The following is a 25,310-nucleotide window of genomic DNA, read 5'->3' as shown; positions in this document are numbered from 1 at the left end:
ATTAACTATCAATTTTCCATTTATAAATGATGGTTATTATAAAGTGTTACCGATGAATTGAGAAATCAGATTATTTTTAATGAGTTTTTGATTTGATGTTTTTATGTAATTTGTTTGATTTCAACGTGTGCAAATAAATAAGACTTTAACTCAAAGTTAAGAGATGCTTTAAATAAATAAACCCTTGCATGTGTTGTGTGATGCAGCAGCAGCAGCAGCAGCAGCAGCAGCAGCAGCAGCAGCTGCAGCAGCAGCAGCAGCAGCAGCAGAGTGGATGATAACTGCAGCAGCTGCACTGCTCCGTTTCCACCACCGGGGGGCAGCGAAGACACACGAGCGACACGAGACATACTAACGTCACATGGAGTGATCCATCACGTTGTTATGGGAATATTTGAATAATAATAAGCTGGTAAACATTAATGTCCAGTTCAACAGTTCATATCAATAATTCAGGAGTCTTCTCTGTCTGTATTCTGCCTTTCTGACTTTTCAATTTAATCACACGTATGAAAATCAGCCTCTGACGTCACCGTGACGTCGTCACCGACATTATTCACACCTAATGAGCGCAGTCAAATGTCAAAGATCAGTCCAACTAATTGACTGCGTCTCTTTAGGATCACGTCAGTCAGCATAATGAGGTTTATTTGTGGCTTCATCCTGCAAGTGAACGTACTTGAGGAGGAGTGGGCGAATATTCTGCAAATATATGAATATATTTATTATTGTAAATCAATTGCCAACACAAAACAATGACAAATATTGTCCAGAAACCCTCACAGGTACTGCATTTAGCATAAAACAATATGCTCCAATCATAACATGGCAAACTGCAGCCCAACAGGCAACAACAGCTGTCAGTGTGTCAGTGTGCTGACTTGACTATGACTTGCCCCAAACTGCATGCAAACTAAAAATGAAAACGTTATACGATATGAATGACACCTGATTAATTCTTAAGATCATCAACACCTCTTCAGGGGTGTACGAGCCCCCATTAGTGATGCAGGATCTAAATCACGGAACAATAATCAGCCTAATTAATAATGTAACGAGTGATCAGGACCCAACCTGTCCTAATGGATGCATTTTTAATCATGTCCTTTTTTTAATTAGGAGCAGGCACGGGAGCAGAATGATATCAGCTCTCCTCTCCTGACATTCATAATTCATCGGCCGCTCGCCTCTTTGTTCGGGGAGGCGACGGAAGATTGGAGGAGTCGATAACGAAGGAGCCCGATGAGGACAATACGGCGATTTGACTCCGGAGCGCGATAACCGTCCTCTCCGCCGACCAGAACAATCAGTCATTATCGAGTCGGTAGACGAGAAGAACGCAGCAGAACCAACGGGGGGAAAAGAAAGAAAGAAAGAAATGAAGCCATTTTCTTGTCACATTGTTTTTCTCCCAAATGAAATAAAAGCTTTTTACTTTTGTGTGAATTAATATGGAACCCTGGTGACGGATGTTTAAATAGATTCATCCCAAAGTCATCTCATCTTTCATCTAAATTGCTGGCAGCTCATTACAGAGTAAGTTATCAGCTACCCTTTGATTATGAAGGTTTCACTTTTATGGTGTAATAAATCTCATAAATCTCATTAAAAACTATGATTTTTTTTTACAACCCGTTCTCACTCTCAACTTGTCAAATACTGCCGAACTGGGCTTTCAACTAACTCCAATTTAAAACCACCCACGCTGTAATTAGACGGTCGGAGCAAGTGACGTAGTATTAATAACGTAAGAGAAGCTCAGGGTGGGAGGAAGGGGAGGAGGACGGGTCAAACACACACAAGACTTTCAACCAGGAGACCGCTGTTCATGTCCCGTGTGAAACTAAAAGTAATGTTGACTTATTGAGTCACGTCAGTCGTGAGTCACGTGACTCGTCGTTATCATCAATCCTGTAAGTCACGTGAGGCGTTAGTATCGTCAGTCCTGTGAGTCACGTGAGGCGTTAGTATCGTCAGTCCCGTGAGTCCTGTGAGTCGTGAGTCACGTGACTCGTCGTTATCATCAATCCTGTGAGTCACGTGAGGCGTTAGTATCGTCAGTCCCGTGAGTCCTGTGAGTCGTTAGTCACGTGAATCATAAGTATCGTCAGTCCCGTGAGTCCTGTGAGTCGTTAGTCACGTGAATCATAAGTATCGTCAGTCCCGTGAGGCATGTGAGTCACGTGAGTCGTCGTTATCATCAATCCTGGGAGACGTTAGTCACGTGAATCATAAGTATCGTCAGTCCCGTGAGGCATGTGAGTCACGTGAGTCGTCGTTATCATCAATCCTGGGAGACGTTAGTCACGTGAATCATAAGTATCGTCAGTCCCGTGAGGCATGTGAGTCGTTAGTATCGTCATTCCTGTGAGTCACGTAAGTCGTAAGCATCGTCAGTCCCGCGAGTCGTAAGTCATATGACTCGTCTGTATTGTCAGTCCCGCGAGTCATGTGAGTCGCTAGTCAGTGAAGTTAACGTCAACCACGACTGTTTCCTAACCCTAACTAAGTGGTTTTGTTGCCTGAAACTTCCTGTGAAAACTGAATTTTATTTTGAAAGGACACTATGCATGTGACGAGCGTATATTAATTATCTGACTCTAAATGGGACCATAATTTACTAAATGAACGTCATGCTGTATTGAAGAAGACTTGAAACTAGAGACTGAGACCATAAACTCATGTTTACAATGTTTACTGAGGTAATAAATCAAGAGAGAAGTAGAGTCATTTTCTCAGAGACTTCTATACAATCAGACCAGAGGAGTCGCCCCCTGCTGGCTGGTAGAAAGAATGCAGGTTTAAGGCATAGTATATGTTATATTAATCAAATCACATTCAAGATAAATGCATTCAAGGATCTAAAGCCTGATGATTAGAAAGAAAGTATGCAACAGCTTTACAGAAAACCAATCTGTGTGTGTGTGTGTGTGTGTGTGTGTGTGTGTGTGAGTGTGTGTGTGTGTGTGTGCGTTCCCATTTTAGACGTTTAACGAGTGCGGAACAGGAGGCATTAAAAGGAAATTAAAAGTACAAAAGGAAAAGGGCAGCAGAGATAAGGTGAACAACAAGAGAAACTTTGTAAAAGTCTGACTCTGCAGAGTCGGGGCAGCTGAGTCACTCCCGCGTCGGAGAGACGAATCAATGTGTCTGCTGCCGACTGACAACGTGTTATTAAAATCAAATCAAACGCGTACAACCAAAAAAAAACTCCTCGGCTGAACGAACCGCCCCACCAATTCCCTCTCTCTCTCTCTCTCTCTCTCTCTCTCTCTCTCTCTCTCTCTCTCTCTCTCTCTCTCTCTCTCTCTCTCTCTCTCGCTGTGCAGTTGTTTGAAAAGCAATTACAGAGTCTTTTCTTTCCTTGGCGGGCTGGAACACTGAGGCGACGGGAACCGGCTGTAATGAACGTATGGGGGACTCATTTTGGAGCAGGTCAGCGGTGAAAAATGAGGTGAATACTATGTGCAGATGTTTGAGAGGAGGTGCTGCTTTATAACAACTCTGAGCTCCGGAGTCACCGTTGTGTTTAGAGCCGTCATTTACTGAAAATATTCATCCTCAGATTCATATCAGAGGTTGAAATAGGAGGTCCGGCATGTGGGTCTCATCATCTTACCAACATTTCTATCAACTACATTTTACTCACTAAGTTAATAGCTGAACATCGGTAACGAGACGTCTGATCAGACAGGTTGGAAACAAACCTCCAGGTTAGACAAACTTCCTTTGAAGGTGGTTCACTTTGAACTTCTGTACTTCTTTTAATTTATATATAGAAATAAAATCCATTTAGCTCATTTTCGCGTATCAGAGCCTGCGTTCATCAAATAAAAAATTGAGTGTTATTAGTGCCTTCGAATGAAACTCGTGATCTCCTGTTTACAACAACAGAAGTTGTGAATACAATACAGTATGCGTGGCGTTCAAGTGGTTAAGTCCCTGCTAGGCAAAGACAATATTAACGTTACTGTTGGCGTCTAGAAGCTACAGAGGCTAACAATTTAGAAAGCTAAATGTTTTTAAAGTTTTAAAGCATGCACCTTGGCGGAGGTCTGCGCTCTCTCCGAGTGCCATTCTAGTTTCAAATGGATTGTATCATGCCATGACGACTTTTCGCTGCATCGAGCAAAAAGCCCGACTTGGTGCGTTACGCGTTGTGATTCGCGAGAAGCTCTCTTCTGCTGCCGGTAAACGACATTAGGTGTAGCTGTATTGTTGTCCGGATGGAAACAGAAGGGATTATACACGCTGTACAGAGCCATAAACAGGTTGAGATAACGAAAAAGGAAAGAAAAGGTGTCGGGAGAAAACCGGGAGAAAGACGGGTAAACTGTAACCTCGGGAGTAAACCAGGAGACGGCGATGAAAAATGGGAGTCTCCTGGGAAAATCGGGAGGGTTGATAAATATGGTCGGAGACGCTGTTGTGAATAGTGAATATTAAAGTTATTAATAATATTAATTGTGACTGATGTATTCCTGTTTCATGTCTGTCTGTGGACCGTCGCTGTGAGGGAGAATTAAGAAAGCAGACCTCGTTGTCCCGGTCCTTCTCCAGGAAGTGTCGGGCCACGTGGCTGGGCAGGATGTTCCTCAGCATGTTCTCGTTGTGTTCTCGCAGCTCCTTCATCTCGTTGATCTCCTCTTTGGCCTGGACGCGCCACAGGAAGTCCAGCCGGGCCGTGTACTCCAGCTGAAGACGGAAGAAACACACACAAAGACAGTTAGTAGAGAGTCTTTAACTTCTCCCCACATGATCATCATCAGCTTTCAGATGATGTACATCACTTCTATGTGACATCTGCTGTTGACCTGCTATCCCCCCCTAAAGACCCCCTAAAAAAGGTACTATTGTGGGTCTCAGAGGGTTTACTGCTTAAAGATGTAAGCAAAGATCAGAGGGAAGTCTGTTGTTTACGTCTGTCAGATGATGTAGAGGCTGAGCTGCAGCTCTGGAATGAACGGCTGAATTTAAAAATGCGCTAAAGGTTGGATCAATTATGGAACACACGATCAATAAGGGCTCTAATATGCAACCACAAATTGCTTTTCTGAATGCACAATTAATACAAAGTCATTTGAATACATTAAAGCCAAACGAGAATCGGTACCATTTAGTTTGTACGTGCAGAAGAGAGAGAGGAAAAAAAGAAATATTGAAAATTAATTCCGGGGGGCAGGCAGATAAGCCTGGGAGGATTTAGGCGTCTCTCTCCGGCGATTGGCGGAAACCGTTTTGTGATTAATCTCGGTATCAATTAGTCGTTTAATCATACGAGTGAGTGCAAAACTTCAGTATTATTTTTCTTTTTTTTGTAATTGCGAATGCAAAGCCTGCAGGGCCGGTTTTAGCGGAGGGATAATGAGATGGTGGCCGTTGGCGGTGAAATGAAATGACGGGTCGCTCAGGCGTTAATCAGCGCGACCTCCGCAGTGCGCCCCCGCTTTCATTCTAAACAGCTTCTATTATTAACATGGGAGAGACAAAAACACTAATACACATTTTACTCAGCATTAGAGCCGCTGTCGTCTGACACACTGTGTAATTACTGCAGAATAATGTTCAGCTGTAGCGTCATATGTTCTGCTCTAACAGCCTTTCACCCGGCCGGGGTTCAAATATATATATGAGGGTATTAAACTCAGAGCAGAGTGAGGCAGCAATTAAAGTGTTATTAAAGCTTTTTAGCTTTTGTTGAATGTACTTGCCATGGCGACGCATCATTCGCCATGAAACAGGAAGTTGTTTTCGAAGGGCTAGATATACTTGCAAACAAACGAAACTTGGCACACATGTCTTGTTAACATACATGGTTTATGTGCTTGGGTGTAGCAAGGGAGCTCGATAGCCCCCTTGCCACACCCACGCACAATTTCAACGAAGCAGCCCTCGCAGTACGTTTCACCTAGATGTACAAAATTTGATACGCAAATGTATCACATGTAGACTTAAAAAAAAGTCTCTTGGGGCCATGCTCTCTAAACCCAACAGGAAGTCGACCATTTGGAATTTTGTGTGATTTTATTTGTGTATTTTTGGCTTCTCCTTCGGATTTAACCTGATCAACTTCAGATTTGGTCAGTACAATCTAAAGACCTTTGTGATGAAAAGTTGTTCAAATCGTGAGGTTTTTTTTAAACAACGTTGACGTGGCGTGGCGGAGAATTTACATGATTCGCCATTGAAAGACAAACTGTTGTAACTCGACTGTACTTGGTCCAATCTGCCTTAAAGGTCACATATTATACTCCATTTAAACTAGTTATTATAGGTCTCAGACACCTCCAAACCATGTCTCTGAAGTTTTTTTTTCAAAAAAACAATCAGATCATGCATTCCAGCATGTCTCTATAACCTCTGTTTCAGCCCATTTCCAAAAGTGCTGATTTCTGTCTGTAGCCTCTGTCTCCTCCCACTCTGCTCTGATTGGTCAGCGTTTTCTGTCAATCAAACGTCCTCAACAACAGCGTCACCCTCCCCCTCCCTCCCGGAGAAGAGAGAGAGAGAGAGAGAGACGAGTGGAGAGATAGCAGCTAGAATAAAGTTTATAAACCACTTTAAAGTTTATAAACCAGAAACTTCACCCAGCGCACGTTACCGGAGGAATCTGATCAGAAATCGGCGACACATGATGAACATCTGCGGTCCAGATTCCAGGTTTTCCTGACGGTTTCTCTCAGGTAAATAATACTATTTATAGCTCTGTTAGTTAACTCAGTGTTTACCTCATGCATCAACTCTGTAAACCGTAAACATACACTCTGTTTTACGTCTGTCTTTACAGATCCATCTGTGAGAAATGACCGACAGAATCATCCCAGAGGAGAGCAGACAGCTGAGAGCAGATGGCTCTGTTTACATGGAGATACAGAGCTAACCCGGTAGCATGTAGCTAACCCGTTAGCATGTAGCTACATGCTAACGGTTAGCTACATGCTACCGCTATGACACGGTGTGTAAACACAGCGACCATCAGGGTGGAAAATAGAATATGTGAAACAGTAGTCAGTTCATTATTTCTGCTAAAAGATAAATGTATGGAAGATCAGAGTAATGGTATATTATTTACAGTAGGAGCTGTCTCTGTGTTACCATGACTACAGACCACCGGAGCTTAGCTTACCATAGTTTACCAGAGCTGAAGACTTTCTCCTGTACCATGTTAACATAACTAACTAACAGGTGAGATGATTACAAATGCTGTGAATAATTAATATTGTCATCTGTCAACTCAAATAAAGTTTGACTGTGAAACAGAAATGTGTTGTGTTGCTTACAGTCACTATTTACTACCTGTACTCTGCTACATGCATGACATCAAATATATATAATATATAAATATCATCTGTTTAAACAGTGTAATTACATAAAGCCTTTGTGAAAGAACATGTTATATTTAGATGATGGGAGTACATGAGGCCTGTTCTGCTGGTTCTTGCAGACTTTGCTCAAGTTCGGTTGAGGAGGAGAGACAGTGACGCGCTGTGGGGCGGGGTCAGCTACTGAAGGTTCTCTCTGGTTCGACCAGGAAACCCTTACATGGCTTGCATTTCTCTAATGACGTCAGAAGAGAAGGAAAAAAAGCGATTTTTTATTTCTGCACCCATTTCCGGACAAACGGAGGAGGAGAAAAAGAGAGAGGATGGTCTTTTATGATACTATGGTGGCCTGTAGACACACTGGGGACAGATATTGATGTTTAAAAGACATGGAAAAGTGCATTTTGCATAATAGGTGACCTTTAAACTTGACCTACTTCATGAGAGTTCAGGCCTGAGGACATCTACATGGCAATATTGGCTCATAGTCATAGCCTCACCTACTGTACTGGCAACAGGAAGTCAGCATCATGTGTCAAACATCATCCCATTCACATGAAATTTACATTGTGTGGTCTACACTTGAGAATGAGCAACATAATGCATGTTTAGCGTCTAGTGCCACATAGTGGTCATTTCCTGTGCCACTCAATCCACACAGCAAATAACGTCTAACTTGTGCATGCAGTGTCCGATGGTCACTGAAATGTACGGGTGCCTGACCGGCGTCCCGCCAGTATGCCTGACGTGCGGGAAGATGAGAGGGCCCGATCATCGCAAGTTTTTTACTTATTTGTTACTTGTTCGACATAAATAAATAGAAATAAAGTGAAACTAAATAGTTGCCACTGTCTACTCATATTTATCAACATGAATTAGTATATGATTGTATGAAAATAATATACAAGATAAGCATATCGTTTGTTTTCATGAACGGCAAAATGGTGCGTCGCTTTAAAAGTTGCGGCCGCAAGGAATTGTGGGACGACATTATCTCCTTTTCTTTGGTAAAGGATGGTCCAGTGTATCCTATGCTAAAGGATAAAAGGAAGCATTGAAGCTCCTTTCCTTAGCATTTAGAGGATTCAAACAGTTCTTATCACGGCTGCTGCTGAGATACTTCCGTGTCATTTCAGGGTCACCTTCCTAAGAGAAAAAAGACTTTTCGACTGCAGCCAAACACTCCAACAAAGTGGTCTTGAGTACTACAGCCCTGAGTATTACGACCTGTTATTACATTTACTCTGTGGCGTTACTTCTTCACCATCACTGGTACCATTACGTAACCTCGACTAATCTACTGGTCCTAAAAATGATTCAGAAGAAAAGTAGAAGAAAAGAGAAATCTTAATCATTTCAAAATAAGAGCCTTGTCTGCAGCTTTGTTAATGAAATGCTTCATGTTGACTGTGCTTGATAATGTAATTACTGCTGTGACAGGAAGCAGCGCTCATGAAGAACAACCTCATCTGGCTTCAGTGCTCTGCTGCCATTAGTTTATGATGTAAAAGCTCAGTGGCTTCTTAGGAAACAAACGTCAACATCACACGGCAGAATACACATGACTCAATACATCATCTTGTATTACTCACAGTTAAATACACAATAATACAGTTAAAGAGAAGAGTGTTAAAATTGTACCGTAATCATCTCCGTTGTTATTGTGAAGACGTCATACATAACACTCACATTTAACAAGCGCTGAATGAGAGCGTCCTGTAATGAAGAAGAATAAAAGAGTGTCCTCCATCTTTCTGCTCTAATAGGCTCTTCTTCACAACACAATAACATCACTGAAGTGTCTCTTGTGAAAGAAGCACTAACTAATGTTTTTATACCCTTCTCAACAAAGGACGTGGTGCTTTGAGTTTTCAGCTACAAAAGGATTTGAAAAGCTGTGTTCTTGTTCCCGAATCTAAATGATGAAGCTGCTTCAGTGTTTAGTTCAGTGATATTCTACCTCGGCTTTACTCCATCACTACGTGTTTCTGTTGAACTTATCCTCATACAACGGTTCGTTATGATATCTTCCAAAAAGTTATTCCTCATTTTTTTTCTGCGTTTTCCTACGAATGTCCAGCGTCAATATCCGCTCCAGTGTTTCAAAATAAACTTCACAGGAAACAGCTTTGTTAGGTTTAACAAGACAACCACTTAGTAAGGTTTAGGAAAAGATTGACTTGGTTAGGATTAGGCAAGAAAACTACTTAGCTAGCTTTAGGAAAAGATGGTGGTTTGGGTTCAAATAACTTCGGAAGTGGTGTAACTTATGTACGGAAATGACGTGACAGAAACTACTTAGTTAGGTTTAGGAAAAGATGGTGGTTTGGGTTCAAATAACTCAGAAAGTGGCGTTACTTATGTGTTTTCTGTGCTGCTGTCCCTTTTCCCTCTCCAGTAGCTTTAAAGTAGTAGTTTTAAAGCTGTCTTCTGTGTTTGGTTTGCGTCAGTGTTGGAGTGTTGTTTGCCCCAATAGGGCTGCCCGAGGGTGGGGGCGTAACAAATGGTCCCGGACGAGCCCCCCATTTGTTATGCCCCACCCTTGGGCAGCCCTATTGGGGCGAACAACACTCCAACACTGACCCAAACCAACCACAACCACCAAGCACAGAAAACACATACAGTCCAGTCCACTTCTGACTGGAGTTGGATCAACCAATCAGCTTGCTTGATGCTGAGGACTGCACAATGTGTTGTTGAGACCCGTGTCCTCAGCTGCACATAATCTATAATGCTGCATATAAGCAAATGTTCACAAGGGTTGTCTGGGCATGTTCACATTTCTTTTACTCTTGCATGAATTGGGGGTATAATGTGCATGTCCACTAAGAAACAGTGTCAGAAAACATAGAAGAAATTAAGAAACTTGCTTTCTCAAAAATGTCAAAAGGTCGAAGGAACCCAGTCTCATGTTTTAAATTGGCATTGATTTTTAAAATATCTAATCCTGATCCTCTTTCCTCCAAAATGTTATTTGAAAAATGCAGATTATTATAAAAATGTTATGTAAACATTTGGTCATTACGTTGACCAAAAATCTGTGTGGTATAATATGCAAATAGCTTGAATATGAACGTCATTTTTAGGAGACATGGTTGTAACGCAACACCTGCTGTGAGTCTGAGCATGAGAAATACAAACCAAAAGAGTTCCCATTGTGTTTTGAACCAGACACATCAACCCATTAACAGAGAGCTGGATGTGATGCTGCACCCTGGACCTCCCTGTAGAGAGTAAACAGTCTCTTTTATATGCGCTTCTTTTCTCTCGGCCTGATGCATCTCACACAAACAGCTTTTCACGCTGCGAGCCGTCATTGTGTCTGCTTCGCACAAACAAGTGGTAAAATTGACCCAGGGAAAATCAATATGCCATCAATATGCCACTGGATGACTTCAAATGCAGCTGCTTTCTGCTTTTATGGGGCTTCAAAGGACCCTAAATTATGGCCGTCTCCCCTCCATCTCTGGTCGACGCTGAACTGCGTGATCAAAGGTTACCGCAGCGAGAGCGTGATAGCAACAAGGTGATACCAGTTTCCTGCAGGCTGCTGACTCTGACTGCATCTCTATACAAATTGGAGCTTTATGTGTAAACAAGCAGTTCAACCAAAGAGGGTATTTTCCTCTGTCTTATTCCTTTATCTCAAAACTCCTCACATTTACTGAAGAACTTACTTAACAGTTTTAATCTTTTGATTAACAGTGTAAATTGAAACAAAACAAAACAAAAAACACCTAACCTAGGTTTAGGCAACAAACTAATCAGCCCAGTTGCCAAGAAAAAATGTTGCCATTGGACGTTTCTGCAAATCAGGGATACGTTGCTACCGCTGTTCGTGTCTCGTGTTCGCAGAAACGTCCAATGTCAACATTTTTTTCTGGCGACTTGGTTGACAAAACTACTCGGTTAAATGTTTAGTAAAAAACATCATAGTTTGGCTTAAAATTATTACACCATTGAATCAAAACAAAACACGTTTCCCTCCAAACATGAGAATGCAGTTTAGTTATATGGGAACGTAAGTTTTAGGAGACGGGGCTGGTTTTTGGATGAATGTTTCTCTACTTTACCTGTCACATCAGTGTCTAACAGATTAAATACAGCAGCATCTGGAAGGATGATGCTCATTTTTTTTCCAGTGAGCACCTCTATGGTTGAGGTCTGGTTATATTCAGGTGATCATTTTGTGGATTGTATTCGGAGGTTTAATCTTAAATTCAGTGATGGTGAAAGTGTTGGAGCTGGTTGCGATCTCACCTGCTGGCCGTGGTAAAACACAGCGAGGAGGAACATGGCCATCAGGAGCAAAGACGTCTCTTTGGTCCCCAGGAAGTTCCTGTTGGAACAAAAAGAGAGAAGAAGACGCTGCTGAAGGACGATGTTTAGCTCAGTTGACTCTTCTCTTCTGTCATTTCATTGATGCAAAGTGCAGCTTGTTGAGCAATAAGAAGGAAGAAGTCATGTTTTCATGCTCTGCTTTTTATTTTCTTTAGTTTTTAGACTGGTATGACTCACATTGGGCTCACTTCTATAGTGAATCAAATAGTGAAATAAAACTATTCCCCATTTTTCTGGGGACCTCCTGGAACTCCCACAAGGACCTCTGGCCCGGGACCCCGGCGTATGAAAACCTCATACGCCGGAGTAGGAAGGTTTTGCAGTGAAAATCACAGAAAGCTGTTGCTATTCTCCCTCTGAGGTCTTTTTCATCTTGACCTTCTCCCTCGTCTCCCAGAGGGCCTCAACCAAATGAACCTGACTCCCCATCAGCTCCCTATGGAGCTCGTATGGAAACCTCCGATTTCACACCTATATAGCTCAGGATGGCTTCATGCATTGTCACTGTAAAGGTCACCGTACTATCACTGAGAACACATGCGAGATGAGATTTCTCACATTTGCAACGCTTGTGTCCAGAAAAAAAAAAGGTCAACGCAGCTCCCTGATGTGTTTTTGAAGAGGAAGAGGAGGCGAGGACATTAATGTACCTGTCTTTACTTTAACACATTGTTAATATGAACTTTGCCAGCATTAAAGAGTTCAGCCCCATTTCCACTGCAGGAACTTTCCCCCAGAACTAAGAACCTTTTGAGGAACTCATTGTGTTAAGACTGCAGGGACTAGGGTCTAAATTAAGTTCTGGGGACATTTTACAGGGCCTTTTTACGCCCCCAAAAAATGGCCCTGGTGGTCGGGGGGTAGTACTTTCTGAAAGTACAGGAACTTTCGGGGTGGAGTTTGCAGAGATGACCGTGGCAGGGATGTTCTCTAGTATCGATTTAGGACCATTTTCGAATGAGGGGAGAGCATTTCTCTTTGTTTGATAAAAGTAAAGTTTAATAACCATCAAACACTCAACAGATGATTTACTGTGGAGACAGACATTCATTACATCCAACGTGCATCAGTAAATATCGTCACAGTGAAACAAAACCTAACGTCAGCGGACTAATTTGCCTAATCTCCGCAGGTCTTTAGACCGCGGTTGAAACACAGACAACGGTGGGCTGAAGGAATCTTTTAGTTCCTTGAAAAGTAGTAACCAGGGACTAAAAGTCTTAAAACTTTTGGTGGAAACCCGAGTTTAGTTTCACATACATTACTATTAAAACTTATGCTGCAAATTCTTTAAAATGAAATCAGATCATTAAGTGTACAAGGGGGGAAGTGTCTGGTAGAGGAAGGTGGTCGGGTTCAGTCATGTTTTGTTCTTGAGTTCATATAAGAAGAAAGTTTGATGATCGAGCTGTAAAAATGTACCACCAAGTTGCAAGAGGAGTCTCTGAAACTCTGACATTGGGAGCTTAACTGAAGCTTGATTTATCAGGCTGATACTGATACAATACGATATCTGAGAGTATGAAAAACTCTGTAAACTTACTTTAAAATACTACTTACTGTATAGCATTTAGGCTCCGTTACATATTCCATATGTGTGCAGAGTGGAGGGAACCTTGGTTCTTTGAGTGGGAACAAAGATTCCAATGTAACCAGACTCCAATCTCTGAACCTGTCAGCTATCGGCATGACAACGGATAAGGCTCTGGGGGGCAAGAGGCTATATTCCTGTGGTTCTGGTGTAGCCAGCCAATACCCGGGCCAAGACTTTGTCTTGTCTTGTCATTGTTTACAGTCCGATTAGAAACTTGAGATGCGAGAATGGAGTTTGAGTTGAGAAACGACGTCTACGACCAGATTGTTTCTCAAGTAGCCAGTTTACAAGCTAATTTCAAACCAATAAAAAGCTAAATCATCATCAGTCGATAGCCGCTGGGTTCCCTGATTGCGTTTCGGCCGATGCGTTCCGCCTCTTGTGCTCTCCACACAGACTGTTTACCTGCATTCAACCAAAGCCTGCTCAAACGTGATTGGTCGATACTACTCGGACATCAAACGGAAACCAATTTCTACTTGGAACTTATAGAATCTGTTTATAGAGATTATCCAGACGCTACATGACCAATGGCACATCAACATCCAAACCAACTATGCACAGTACACCCGAACGTTACGCCGATAAGTGATCGCTGAACGTGTCATTGTAAAGCACTCACTCTGTGTTGTGGTGGACGGTGTCGTAGCGAACAAACAGCGAGGTGTAGAAAGCTTCGGTCAGCAGCGCGTAGATGGCGATCATCACCAGCAGCACCGCCAACTTCAACACCGAGTTCAGCCGCAGGAACACGGCACACGTCACCATCGCCAGGACCCCCGTGAACACGAAATACTGGGGAACACAAAGACATCGCTTAATCAGATCAAATCAAATCAAAGTGGGGTAAGATTGCTGTCAGACATTCATGTTCTCCTTTCAGGATGAATTGTAATAACTTTGGTGACGACTTGACTTGTCTTCTAGCGCCATCGTTCAATGTGGCAGACGTAACCTCTATTTTATCACCACATTAATTTATAGAAAACATACAGCGCACTTATTTTTCAGCATTTATTATACTGAAAATCACTCCAAACAGCATATTATTATTAAGAAAATGACATTATATGCAGGAGTTTTTGAACCGTACAGGACTGACTGTTTTGGGTAGTAATGGTTCCATTAACAAAACTTAACAAAACAGAGAATCCCCCAGCATGCACTGCAGGTCCAAAAAGCCCTATTTTTTTGGGGCAGGGAGGGTAGCCTACTGTACATAGTACTGTACTGTACTTTGTTATTGTCATCTATAGTGGTTGTTTGCATAAAAACACACAATTCAAATGATAATGATTATTTAAATATTTGCTTTGATTAAAAAAATCTTGGCAAGCTGCTTAGAGCTAGTGTTAGGAAGTTTAACAGGTCTTAATTCTCTCTCTGAGATTCCTCCGCGTACCACCAGCGTACCATAGTTTGAGAACCAATGATATAAAACATTATAATGACCGATCTGACACTCCACTGCACCAAACACTTCTGATTTGGCATTTTTTAGTTTGTGTGTCTAATTTAATATGCAGCTAAATAAAGAGTCAATAACTCTTTTTCATGTATCTAGAAAGTGCTCTTATTTGTGCACACACAATCTCTACGAGAAGGTTGTGACGTACGTATTCAACGACGATACATGACTCAGCCCAAGCTTGCAGCTATATAAAAAGCGTTCCTCCCTTATTGAGTCCATCGATCAGCTGCATATTGTGTGAGCAAAATAACATAATGGATGTTTTCTCCGTGACGTTCTGATGGCTACATCAGTCGCCGTTGTCTGAAGCGAGACCTCCCTCTGGGCGCGAGCAGATGTCTGGGATGTTTAATTCATCATTTTGCCGCCGTCGCAGAAGTGAAAAAAAAACACAACAGATGGACCCGACTGCAAAATTCAGACACCTCATTTAGTCGGTACCTCTGGGTAGAAGCAGATGTCTGGGATGGAGGCCGACTCGTTGTACGTCTGGTTCCTTAAGGTGCTGGACTTGTCGAAGTCGCACCACAGCTGTGAGAGACCAACAGGGGGGATTATACTGTTGTTGTACAGTGTTAAACTGATGCAGGATTAATGTTAAAATACACAGAATCACGCTTCAGACATTTTTTCATCAAGCATTTAATCTTTCAAGGTGTTCAAGCTCTCTGCAGGAAGGACAGGAGAGAACAACTTTTGGGTATGTGAGGGACATAAAATCATAATTTATATATCATTTGAAGCACTTTAGTGGCTTCTACTAGCAACAGCAAAATGTATTTGCAAGAGCAGATCTGCAAAGTCACAAAATGTTTGGACCAAATGTGTCTGCAACATGTTCATGTCAAGTCACCATGTCATACTCACACAAGATATAAAATAAATAAAGCTCCAAACTTACGCAAAATTTTGGCGAGGAAAAACTGGTATAGCCATTTTCAAAGTGGTCCCTTGACCTCTGACTCCAGATCAGTGAATGTAAATGGGTTCTATGGGTACCCACGAGTCTCCCCTTTACAGACATGCCCACTTTATGATAATCACATGCAGTTTGGGGCAAGTCATAGTCAAGTCAGCACACTGACACACTAAAATAGTCCCCAACAAATGCACAATTTGCTCTTGTTGGTGTAACGTTTGGTAACAGCTACAGTGACCAGCTGTTTAAGGAAATTACTGTCTTTTCAAAACATTAAACTATATATTTGAGAGCTGTTTTAAAACAGCTTAGAGTTTAAAGTCTCGGGGTCTCAGAAAGACACTTGTGCAAAGTGAGAACCAGAAACAGAACAAAGTGCTGAGTTCGGTGTATCCTTGCAGGTTTAGACAAACAACAAATATCAACCCTGTAAATATCAAACAATCAAACAACAAACAGGAAGTGGAAACCGAGCTCACTATATTGATCATGGCCGCCAGGAAGTTGATGAGGATCGAGATGAAGATGATGACGTTTCGCGCTGCGTAGGTCTCGTTGATCCAGCAGCAGGCTTTGCGCAGGACCAGAGGCAGACACTTGTAGTCTTCCGCTGTCGTAACTAGGACCAAACAGGAATGGAGGACGATGAGGATTGAGAACTGGATCACCATGGTTACCATCCTGCAGAAACACAATGAATGTTACAACATTACGTAAAACAACGTTACGTAAAACAACGTTACGTAAAACAACGTTACGTAAAACAACCTTACGTTAAACAACCTTACGTTAAACAACGTTACGTATAAAACAACGTTACGTATAAAACAATGTTATGTATAAAACAAAGTTACGTAAAACAAAGTTACTTAAAACAAAGTTACTTAAAACAAAGTTACGTGAAAAAAACAAAGTTACGTAAAACAAAGTTACGAATAAAACAACCTTAGGTATAAAACAACGTTACGTAAAACAGCGCTACATATAAAACAACGTTACGTAAAACAGCGCTACGTGAAAACAGCACTACGTAAAGCAACGTTACTTAAAACAACGTTACTTAAAACGTTACTTAAAACAACATTCAAAAACAATGCTACGTAAAACAACGCTACGTAAAACAACGTTCAAAAACAACGCTATGTAAAACAACGTTCAAAAACAACGCTACGTAAAACAACGTTCAAAAACAATGCTATGTAAAACAACGTTCAAAAACAACGCTTCGTAAAACAACGCTACGTAAAACAACGCTACTAAAAAGCGTAAAGTCAGCGTTTATTTTGGTTTCACACGGCACACAAACAGCGATCTCATGGGTGAAAGTCCTGTATTTGTTTGATCCTGCCTTTGTTTTTTGTTAGTATGTCCACATTTTCTTCGTGTGTGTTCACGAATTGGTGAATAAAGGGGAAAAAACTAAACACATATGACTCTTTCTGTTATCAGTCTCTCAGTCAGAACTGTGCTGACAGTCTGTCCTCCTTTACCTGGCAGAGGGAAGCAGGCTTTGGATGGTGGTGATGAAGATGAGCACGATGAAGGCGCACACCAGGTTGGATTTGAACACCTCGTCCCTCATCTGGGAGTACTGCAGCACGAGAAGAAGAGGAAGGAGAAGGAGGAAGAGGGAGGTGAGGGGAGGATGGAGAAACAAGTTTTCAGACAATCACAGAAGAGCGAACAAAGTGAAGATGCACCTCAAACACACACCGACGCACCGCCACAGACGCATTCAACGGTTCAACCACAAGCGTTAGAGAGAGACAGGAGCTGGTGGGTTAGCCGGGGGGTCCTGTGGAAGCTGCAAAGCTGACAAGCACAATGCTGGCCGTTAGCCGATAGCTGAGTCAGAGACACAAGCAGAGAGCGCTGCACCAAAATAAACTACCTGTTGGGAGAGTTTCCGAAAGCTTAACTGAAACGTGAATTCTCTGCATTTGAGAAATATAAATTTTTGAAATGTATTAATTTTCACAGGGTTTAATAGCGCCAACAACGCTAACAAGCAACGTCAACAAATACATGCATTTCTGTTAGTAGCCTACTATCTAAATGCAGTTTTCAGAGACTTTCTATATTGATTTTACCTTAAAAATGACAATAAAGTAAACTTTTTTCTTTGCGTGTATACTGTATATGTGTAAGTATAGATGTGTACATTATAGACTACTGTAAATATAGGCTATATAGTATGTGTATATATATTTGCACCATCATACTAGCTGATTTTATTCTCTTTTTTTCAATCTTTTGCCCTTTTTTTATAATTTTCTTTATTTTTATTTACTTTTATTATATTATTATTGTTATTATTATTATTATTGGTAGTAGAACTATTTTTATTGTTATTATGATTATTATTTTTATTTGTTATTATAATGATTATTATTATTATTATTAGTAGTACTATTTGTATTGTTATCATTAGGATTATTATTATTATTAGTAGTAGTAGTATTTTTATCATTATGATTCTTATTCTTATTCTTATTATTATTAGTAGTAGTAGTATTTTTATTATTATCATTATGATTATTATTATTAGTAGTATCATATTGTTATTATTTTCTCTATAAAATATATAAAAAGTACGTCAAGAATTTGGAAACGTTTTTGTGATCCTTAAACTTCTTTTAAACTAGAGATATTATTCACTTGTAGTTGATTATTTTTCCATTACAGTATAACTATGTGTATTTTATTTCAGTTTATTTGCCAGGGAATATGCTCATAAATTAACAGAACAAAGAAAAACTATGAATGAATTCAGATTCAGATTCATCAGATGTATGAAAAATAAATTTGACTTCAATTTGAGTTAATATTTTCACTTCAGTCATTGGTTGTATTGAGATAAAAGAAACCGCCTGCTCTATTGAGGATGTGGGCATTAGCATTTCCTGAAGAAAGCCCTGCTTTGTGCTGATGTAAGACTCCAGACTGATGAGTCACCGGTCTGGTACCGACAGCCTGACTCATCTCAATCTGAAGCTTTCCGCCCCCCCATGTAACCCCCGCTGCCCCGTCCTCGCTCTGTCTCTTTCTCAAAGGGTGCTGGGAAATTAGCAAGAGGATGCTTCACGTTTCGTCACAACTTTGGCAAAATAATCAAAATAAAAATAAAAAAGAGAGGAAGGCCAACAGCAAATCACTGCACACTTACTGAAGAGGAGGTTCACCCCAAAAAGAAACAAGATTCTTGGAGAAGTTTCGAAGATGGCGGTGGGGATTCAAAGGGAAACACAGATGTGGAGGTGGGGGAGAGGTAGGGTCCATATGAAGGTCAAATCAAAGGTTAAAGGTTAAAGGTGAGCTTATTCATGGAACACAAAAATGGGGAGAAAGGAAAAACTACAGGAGTGCATTCACCAAAGAAAAAGAACATTCAGACACATTTTCGTGTAATTATGACTTCCATATATCATGATTATGACTTTACATCCCATAATTATAAGAGACCTATGGATTATCAACGTTAAGTGATCAGTCAAACTGCTGCTAAAGGCTATTTCATTGTTGCTATGGAAACAACTTGTCCAAGTTTACTTGGTGTCAGCTGTTGACAGAAAGAAATTGCAGCTGTAAATGAACAAATTTAGTGTTTACCTTCCAAACCAGAGGAAATCAAGCGTTTCATTGAAGATATATTATAAATATATTTAGTCAAACCCAGGATTTCATGTTTTTTATGGTTGAACCATTCCAGTAAAATGGAGATTTACTTGATTTGTTTCTTGCACACTGTTTCCCCAAAATTCAGCCCGATATATTCGGTATCTTACTTAGTAAACTTACTAAACTTTTAGGATTTCCAATTAAATTTAGAATATATTTCTTCGGGTTTGTTTGGCTGCACAGGATGAGTTTGTAATAACCAATCGGGTCTCACGGGAAGGCGTATAAATACCACCATATTACACGGGAATGTCATGAGCATTTTAGCCTTATCGCGTGTCATTTGTACGCCACGCAAACGTCCGCAGATAGGTTCAGGCAAGAAAACCACTCAGTTAGGGTAAGGGAAAACGTCATTGTTGGACTTAAAGCTTCAGTAGGCAGTATATTTTTGGCATCATTGGGCAAAAATTGCCATAATAACCTTTCAGCATATTGTAATTCAAGTGTTCTGAGAGAAAACTAGACTTCTGCTCATCCTCATGGCTCTGTTTTCAGGATTTAGAAAATCTAGCCTGCATGTGACGGGAGACTTTGGCCAATCAGGTCATTTCAGAGAGAGAGAGCGTTCCTATTGGCTGTGACCGGTAGTTTGGCGTTCCTTCAAGAGATTTCACAATGGCGGCGGCGTCACAAACTTTCTCATTTTACAGCTAAACCGTGCACTACACGATGATTCTGAAAACATCTGAGGAGAGAAATAGGCATTACAGTAACATAATATTGATTCATATTTGATCAGCGCTGCCTAGTTTGACAGTTTGATCGGCGTTCGTTAATGATTGACAGCCAGCTCTCATAGACAGCAGATGGACAGCAGACCTCAGATCAGCTCTGACTGCTTGTTTTCCTCCGGTCTGTGAAATCTTGCAGATGCCGTAAGGAGCACCGGAGGACACAGAGGCCCATGATTTTTTTTTCAGGTTACCTGTTTCATGGACTACTTTATATGACTATATACTGATTTAGCAACCGTTTTATAAAAATTAGTTTTTTTAATCATATTTGCTCCAATCTCGCCTACTTCAGCTTTAAAATAAGTAAGTAAACAAAGTAAAACACGTACTGAAAATACGTCAGCATCAATGAAAAACACGTGACAAACGTCACTAACGTAACTTACAAAACAAAAAAATGGTCTGGAACACGGGTGTCCTGGTTAAAAGTCCGGCGTTTGGTTGCCTATTATCCTGGCATTTATACGCCTCTTTGTGCGACCTAACAGCTGAATGCTAGGGGATCCTTTGTTGTAATTTTACAGTACTTATTCAGTTGCCTATATTCAAAGTTAGGGTGTGATTTGTTCCAGTCTTTTCCTGTATTCTGTTTATTAGCTATCTCCCTGAGTGTCCTTATATTGTTTTGTTTTATGATTGCTGTAACTCAACCTAATAATGCATTTCATCAATAATGTGCTTTAGATTTTGATAAAGTAACAGAAAAATATTTGTAGTCTCACAATTTAGTATCGTAGTAATTAACTCTAGTATCTATATAAAAAATATTTCAAGGTCAAGGTCTCATAATTATGAGATGTAAAGTCATGATTATGGGATATGTAAGAAATTTGAGAAAACATCTCAGACATGCTTTGTTTCTTTAGTGAATGCAATGTGCTCCTGAAAAAAAAAAAAAAAGTCATCTTTTTCTAGCAGAGTGTAAACCGGTCCGTGGCACGGACCATGGGTTGGTCATGAGTAAACTCAAGGGGCTTCTGCAATCTTGGCAAAACAAATCAAACATCAATGTTTTCGCCCGGTTGACTTTTCTATCCTCGTCGAAGCAAAAAATCAAAAGCTGATTTATTTTTAAATTTCAGAATCAAACATGAGTCATGGTCAGGATGCTTTAACATTTAAACAACATTAGCAGTAACTCAACAAAAAAAGACGTTAAGTGATTTAATATACTACTGTGTTTATTAGTACAGAGTCTGAAGTGTGTCGACTGGATAATTAGATTTCTACAGTCTTTTAATATAGCCAATAAATCAATTCATACTTTTTAAAAAGCTATGATAAGCTTGAGAATTAAATATCATTCTTGACCTTGAGAATGGTAGTTTGACTCAACTCAAGGTCCATCTTCAGAGGTTTCAACTGCATCTCATGGTCTTCCTCAGGAGATGGAGTTGAATGGATGGAGACTCCATGAGATTTGCAGATGAAGACCGTGAAATGCAGTTGAAAGCTCTGAAAATGTGGATCTTCAAAAACATAGACCTACTTTAAACTAATCAAGTTCATGTTGTTTTGAATGCTGCATTAATAAATAAAGTAAATATCATATTTAGGGATGTCACGAGAACCGATACTTCGCCACCAAGTTGATGCCAATTCTGAAAAGGTGATGGTACTTGTTTTTCTGGGGATCAGGGATTGAAACTATCGATGTCCCGTCCTCCCGGGGACGATAAAAGAAATTCCTCGATAATGCTTCATTGTGAACAACAAATCCACGTTGAAATCAGCAGGATCAGAGCTAGTTAACGTTAGCTAACGTTAGCTAACATCAGCCAACAGTTAACATACAGAGGTTGTGTTACATTATGATGCATTCAAGCTCTATTCAGTAAAAATATAAAAAATATTATATTTATATTTTTGCAGAGAAACCTGACGGGAACATCAGGGATTAATAATAAATTCACTTCAATTCCACTAAATGTCTGGTATTGTGACTTCCCTAATTATATTAGCACATGAAATAATTAAATCTATTTTGTCTTCAAATTAGTTAATAATTCATTATTAATAAGTGTAAAATGGAATTGCAAAATCACGAAACTTTTTAAATTAGACTTCTTTGTAATTTATAATCTAAAGGCAGAAAAATATTATTAATTGCCAAATTTATCTGCATTTTTTTTTACGTTATTAGTGCATTATCTAAATCAATTTATTGCCCTTTAAATTGATCAATTTATTAACTGAGTATAATTAAAAAGTCCATAAGAATTCTGGTGGCACACTTTAGACTCCGTGCACCGGAAGACTGAAAAAAATGCTAAAATTCTTCTTTTTTTATCTCAATGCCTTTAGCTTACTCATGATAGGAGGAAAAAAAATGTTGGTTGTTGTTTTGCTTCTGAAAATCTTCATCTAAGAATAAATATGGAGGAGGGAGAGAGAAACAAAACAAAAAAAAAAACAGTGATCTGTCTAAAACCCCAGCTACCTTCTCTTCCAGGCTGGAGTCTTTAAACATCAGTGAGAAAGGCTTGATATGCTCTCTTCTCAACTTATCGCCACTCCGTAAGTCGATGGCGCTCTCTATTCGCTTGTTAATTTCCTCAGGACCAGAGTGGACATGCAAAGCTTGTGCGAGATGGTTTGGAAGCAGATTTATCGAATTTCTCGTTAGGGCAGCCAGAGTCTATAGGGGGAAAGCACATGCACATCAAATGAACCTGCTTGTCCCCCTTTTTGTTTCATTCAAGTTACAAAATGAAAAAAAGAAACAGACACACAGTTACGTTCATTACATACTCGAAAAGAAAAAAATAAGGAATAAAGGGACCAAAATGCAACGTTCGCTATCAAGACAGACACGAGCAAGTCATGCATCTCTCATTCACTCACAGCATCGATGTTAGTGGTGACAAAAGCTCGGAATTATGCACACAAAGCTGTGATTTATGTGCACGGCTGTGATTGGGAAGGGAAAAGGGTAAAGGGCTGGGAATGAAAACGAAACAGATGAAAATTTAAAAAATATGAAGCATGAAATGCAGGACAAATACACAGAAATGCACAAAATAAAAACAAATTCTGATATTACTGTATTAATCTTTAGTTAAAAAATCTAAATAAATTCATTCAACCTCCAAAACGCTTTCGAAACAAACTCTTCCTCCTCAACCAGGACAACCTTGCATTACATTAATATGCAATATTGTAAAAAAAAGAAATTGAATGACACAAGGTCCTTTGGTTTATAAGGGTCTCCTCAGGTTTTAATTTAACACTTCATCACTTCTCGTCTCGCTTGGCCTTCCTTCTCTCTGTGTGACAAAAATACACCGGAGGTCGTAACCTTCCATAAACTCTCTTAATCTTTAAAGAACCGCACTGATGGTTCGGCATGTGCAGTCTATTTAATATCCCCAATGTAAAGCTCTAAAATATGTTTTGGTGGAGAAGATAATGTATTTATTTGTGTGAATAAATACTGTAAGTGGCCTATAAAAGAGTCTCCTCGATGGTACCTGGCTGCAGGCCATAGACTGTATATCAGAAGTGGACGTAGTCACTGTGACGTCACCCATTGGTTTGTGGACTGTTGTTTTGAAGCCTTGAGTCCTGCATTTTGGACGTCGCCATCTAGGTTTTTTTTTTGCAACCAGAAGTGACACGAGATGGGACGTTTTTAGGCGACCCAAAATATTACAATTTGCTTTGATGTACTGAAAACACACCCTGAAAGGGTTGAAGTTGTAAGATCAAACACGGACAACGCCGTGGTATCAACCTCTCAATCACAAGGTAGCCACGCCATAAAGCATCCCCTGCTTTATGGTACTTTTTCAGTGGTTCCCAACCTAGGGTCCGGGCCCCTGTTTTGCTCATGCATAACTAAAATCATAATAACAGACTTACTGGATAATTTATACAAAAGTCTGGATATAAAACTATTTTAAAGGTACATTTTTTTGCAACTTATTGGCAAAATCTAACAAAATATTCAGTTTCAATCGATATTTGTTGGCGTTTAGCCTGTCAAAAAACAACAATTCCACTGCAGTCGAAAACCGATTTGCTCTCCAGCTCGCTGCACAGAAAGGGAGGCTCCATATAAGTGTTTTAAATACTTGATAAATCTCCCTTTAAGGTACATTTTGTATAGATAAAAAATGCAACAAAAAAAATTCAGTGCACCTTTTGCAAAGTTAGAAAATGTTTTCTGATCTCGGCAGCACACAATAATCTGACTGGTTTGTCTTATTTCATAGTTTGTGGGTTGGTAGACACTCCAGATACCTAAAAGTATGTTGACACACACTAAAAAGGTATATTTTTCATGATATATCCCCTTAAAAACACACTGGTGTGGGTCAAGGAAGTGAGTCAAGGTGAGCTCCTGTGCATCCCGGCAGAGACGTCACATTTGTTCCAGAGAAAGCACTTGAGGTAAAAGTGGCAGAGGTCATACATGAGGATCAGAGTCATTCTCTCATTAGCTCTCCGCCATTAGCCGTGAGTTAAAGCAGCCAGCGTGGCTACTTTGGACAAATTATACCCTTTGGAGTGTTGGAGCCCCGTAGAGAGTCGGCAGCCATTAAAGTCATTATGAGAGAAATGTGTGAGAGAAATTCAATACGTCTCTCAATACGACTCCAGCCAATCAAATGTGTCACCTCGTCTCACTGAATCCAACACTTCACAGGGGTCATATCATGACAAACTCACTTTTTCAGTGCTAGTGCTCATATATCTGGGTATCTAGAGTTCCTACCAATCCACAGACTGTGAAATAAGACAAAGAAGATATCGGCCAATTAATCCGCTTTTTACTGCTCCAAACTGTCGTTATTATATCGGCCTTTAAAAATCAGTTGACCTCTAAATGCAGGTGTGAACCTGAAAATGAACGTATGTCCCCCTTTAACAAATGAAATCTATCATACTGAGATCATTAAAAGTTCATTTCCAGACAGAATTGACTCTGACTATCACTGGCCGTCATTAGCGGCAGATTTACGTCTCCTCAGAGCTTCCTGGAGATTATAAATGACTGTAAATTTGTAGGTTTATCAGTCAACGTCTCATAAATCACAAGAAACTGCAGCATTTATCAACGTGAGAGGAAAGATATTCTCCCATATTGAGAAACATGGAAGCCACAGACGAGCCAAACCACTCACTTCCATGTGATAATAACCAACCACATGAGCAACGCCAAAAACACTTGTTAACACAAGGATTTTATGTGCTGGACAGTGCTGTAGAACATGCAGTGACTTGCAGAGCTTCATGAATGAATGTA

General features: G+C 40.2%; 1 protein-coding gene across 2 annotated transcripts in view; it reads right to left on the bottom strand.

Moving 5' to 3' along the window:
• Positions 1-25,310, bottom strand: part of adcy8 (adenylate cyclase 8 (brain)) — a 91,749-nt gene that overhangs the window by 6,814 nt on the left and 59,625 nt on the right. Inside the window, exons 8-14 of one of the 2 annotated variants that reach the window (XM_074650011.1) lie at positions 22,503-22,700; positions 17,138-17,238; positions 16,127-16,328; positions 15,170-15,259; positions 13,880-14,052; positions 11,583-11,661; positions 4,537-4,695 (exon numbers count right to left, since the gene is read on the bottom strand). In XM_074650011.1, coding sequence (XP_074506112.1) covers positions 4,537-4,695; positions 11,583-11,661; positions 13,880-14,052; positions 15,170-15,259; positions 16,127-16,328; positions 17,138-17,238; positions 22,503-22,700 — 1,002 coding nt within the window. The remainder of the gene's footprint in view (positions 1-4,536; positions 4,696-11,582; positions 11,662-13,879; positions 14,053-15,169; positions 15,260-16,126; positions 16,329-17,137; positions 17,239-22,502; positions 22,701-25,310) is intronic. The other variant, XM_074650012.1, reaches the window with a different exon arrangement.

This window comes from Sebastes fasciatus, chromosome 11 (assembly GCF_043250625.1).
Source record: "Sebastes fasciatus isolate fSebFas1 chromosome 11, fSebFas1.pri, whole genome shotgun sequence".
NCBI classification, from domain to species: Eukaryota; Metazoa; Chordata; class Actinopteri; order Perciformes; family Sebastidae; genus Sebastes; species Sebastes fasciatus.
The sequence above is the reverse complement of the archived record's forward strand: the minus strand, read 5'-3'. Positions and strand labels throughout refer to the sequence as shown.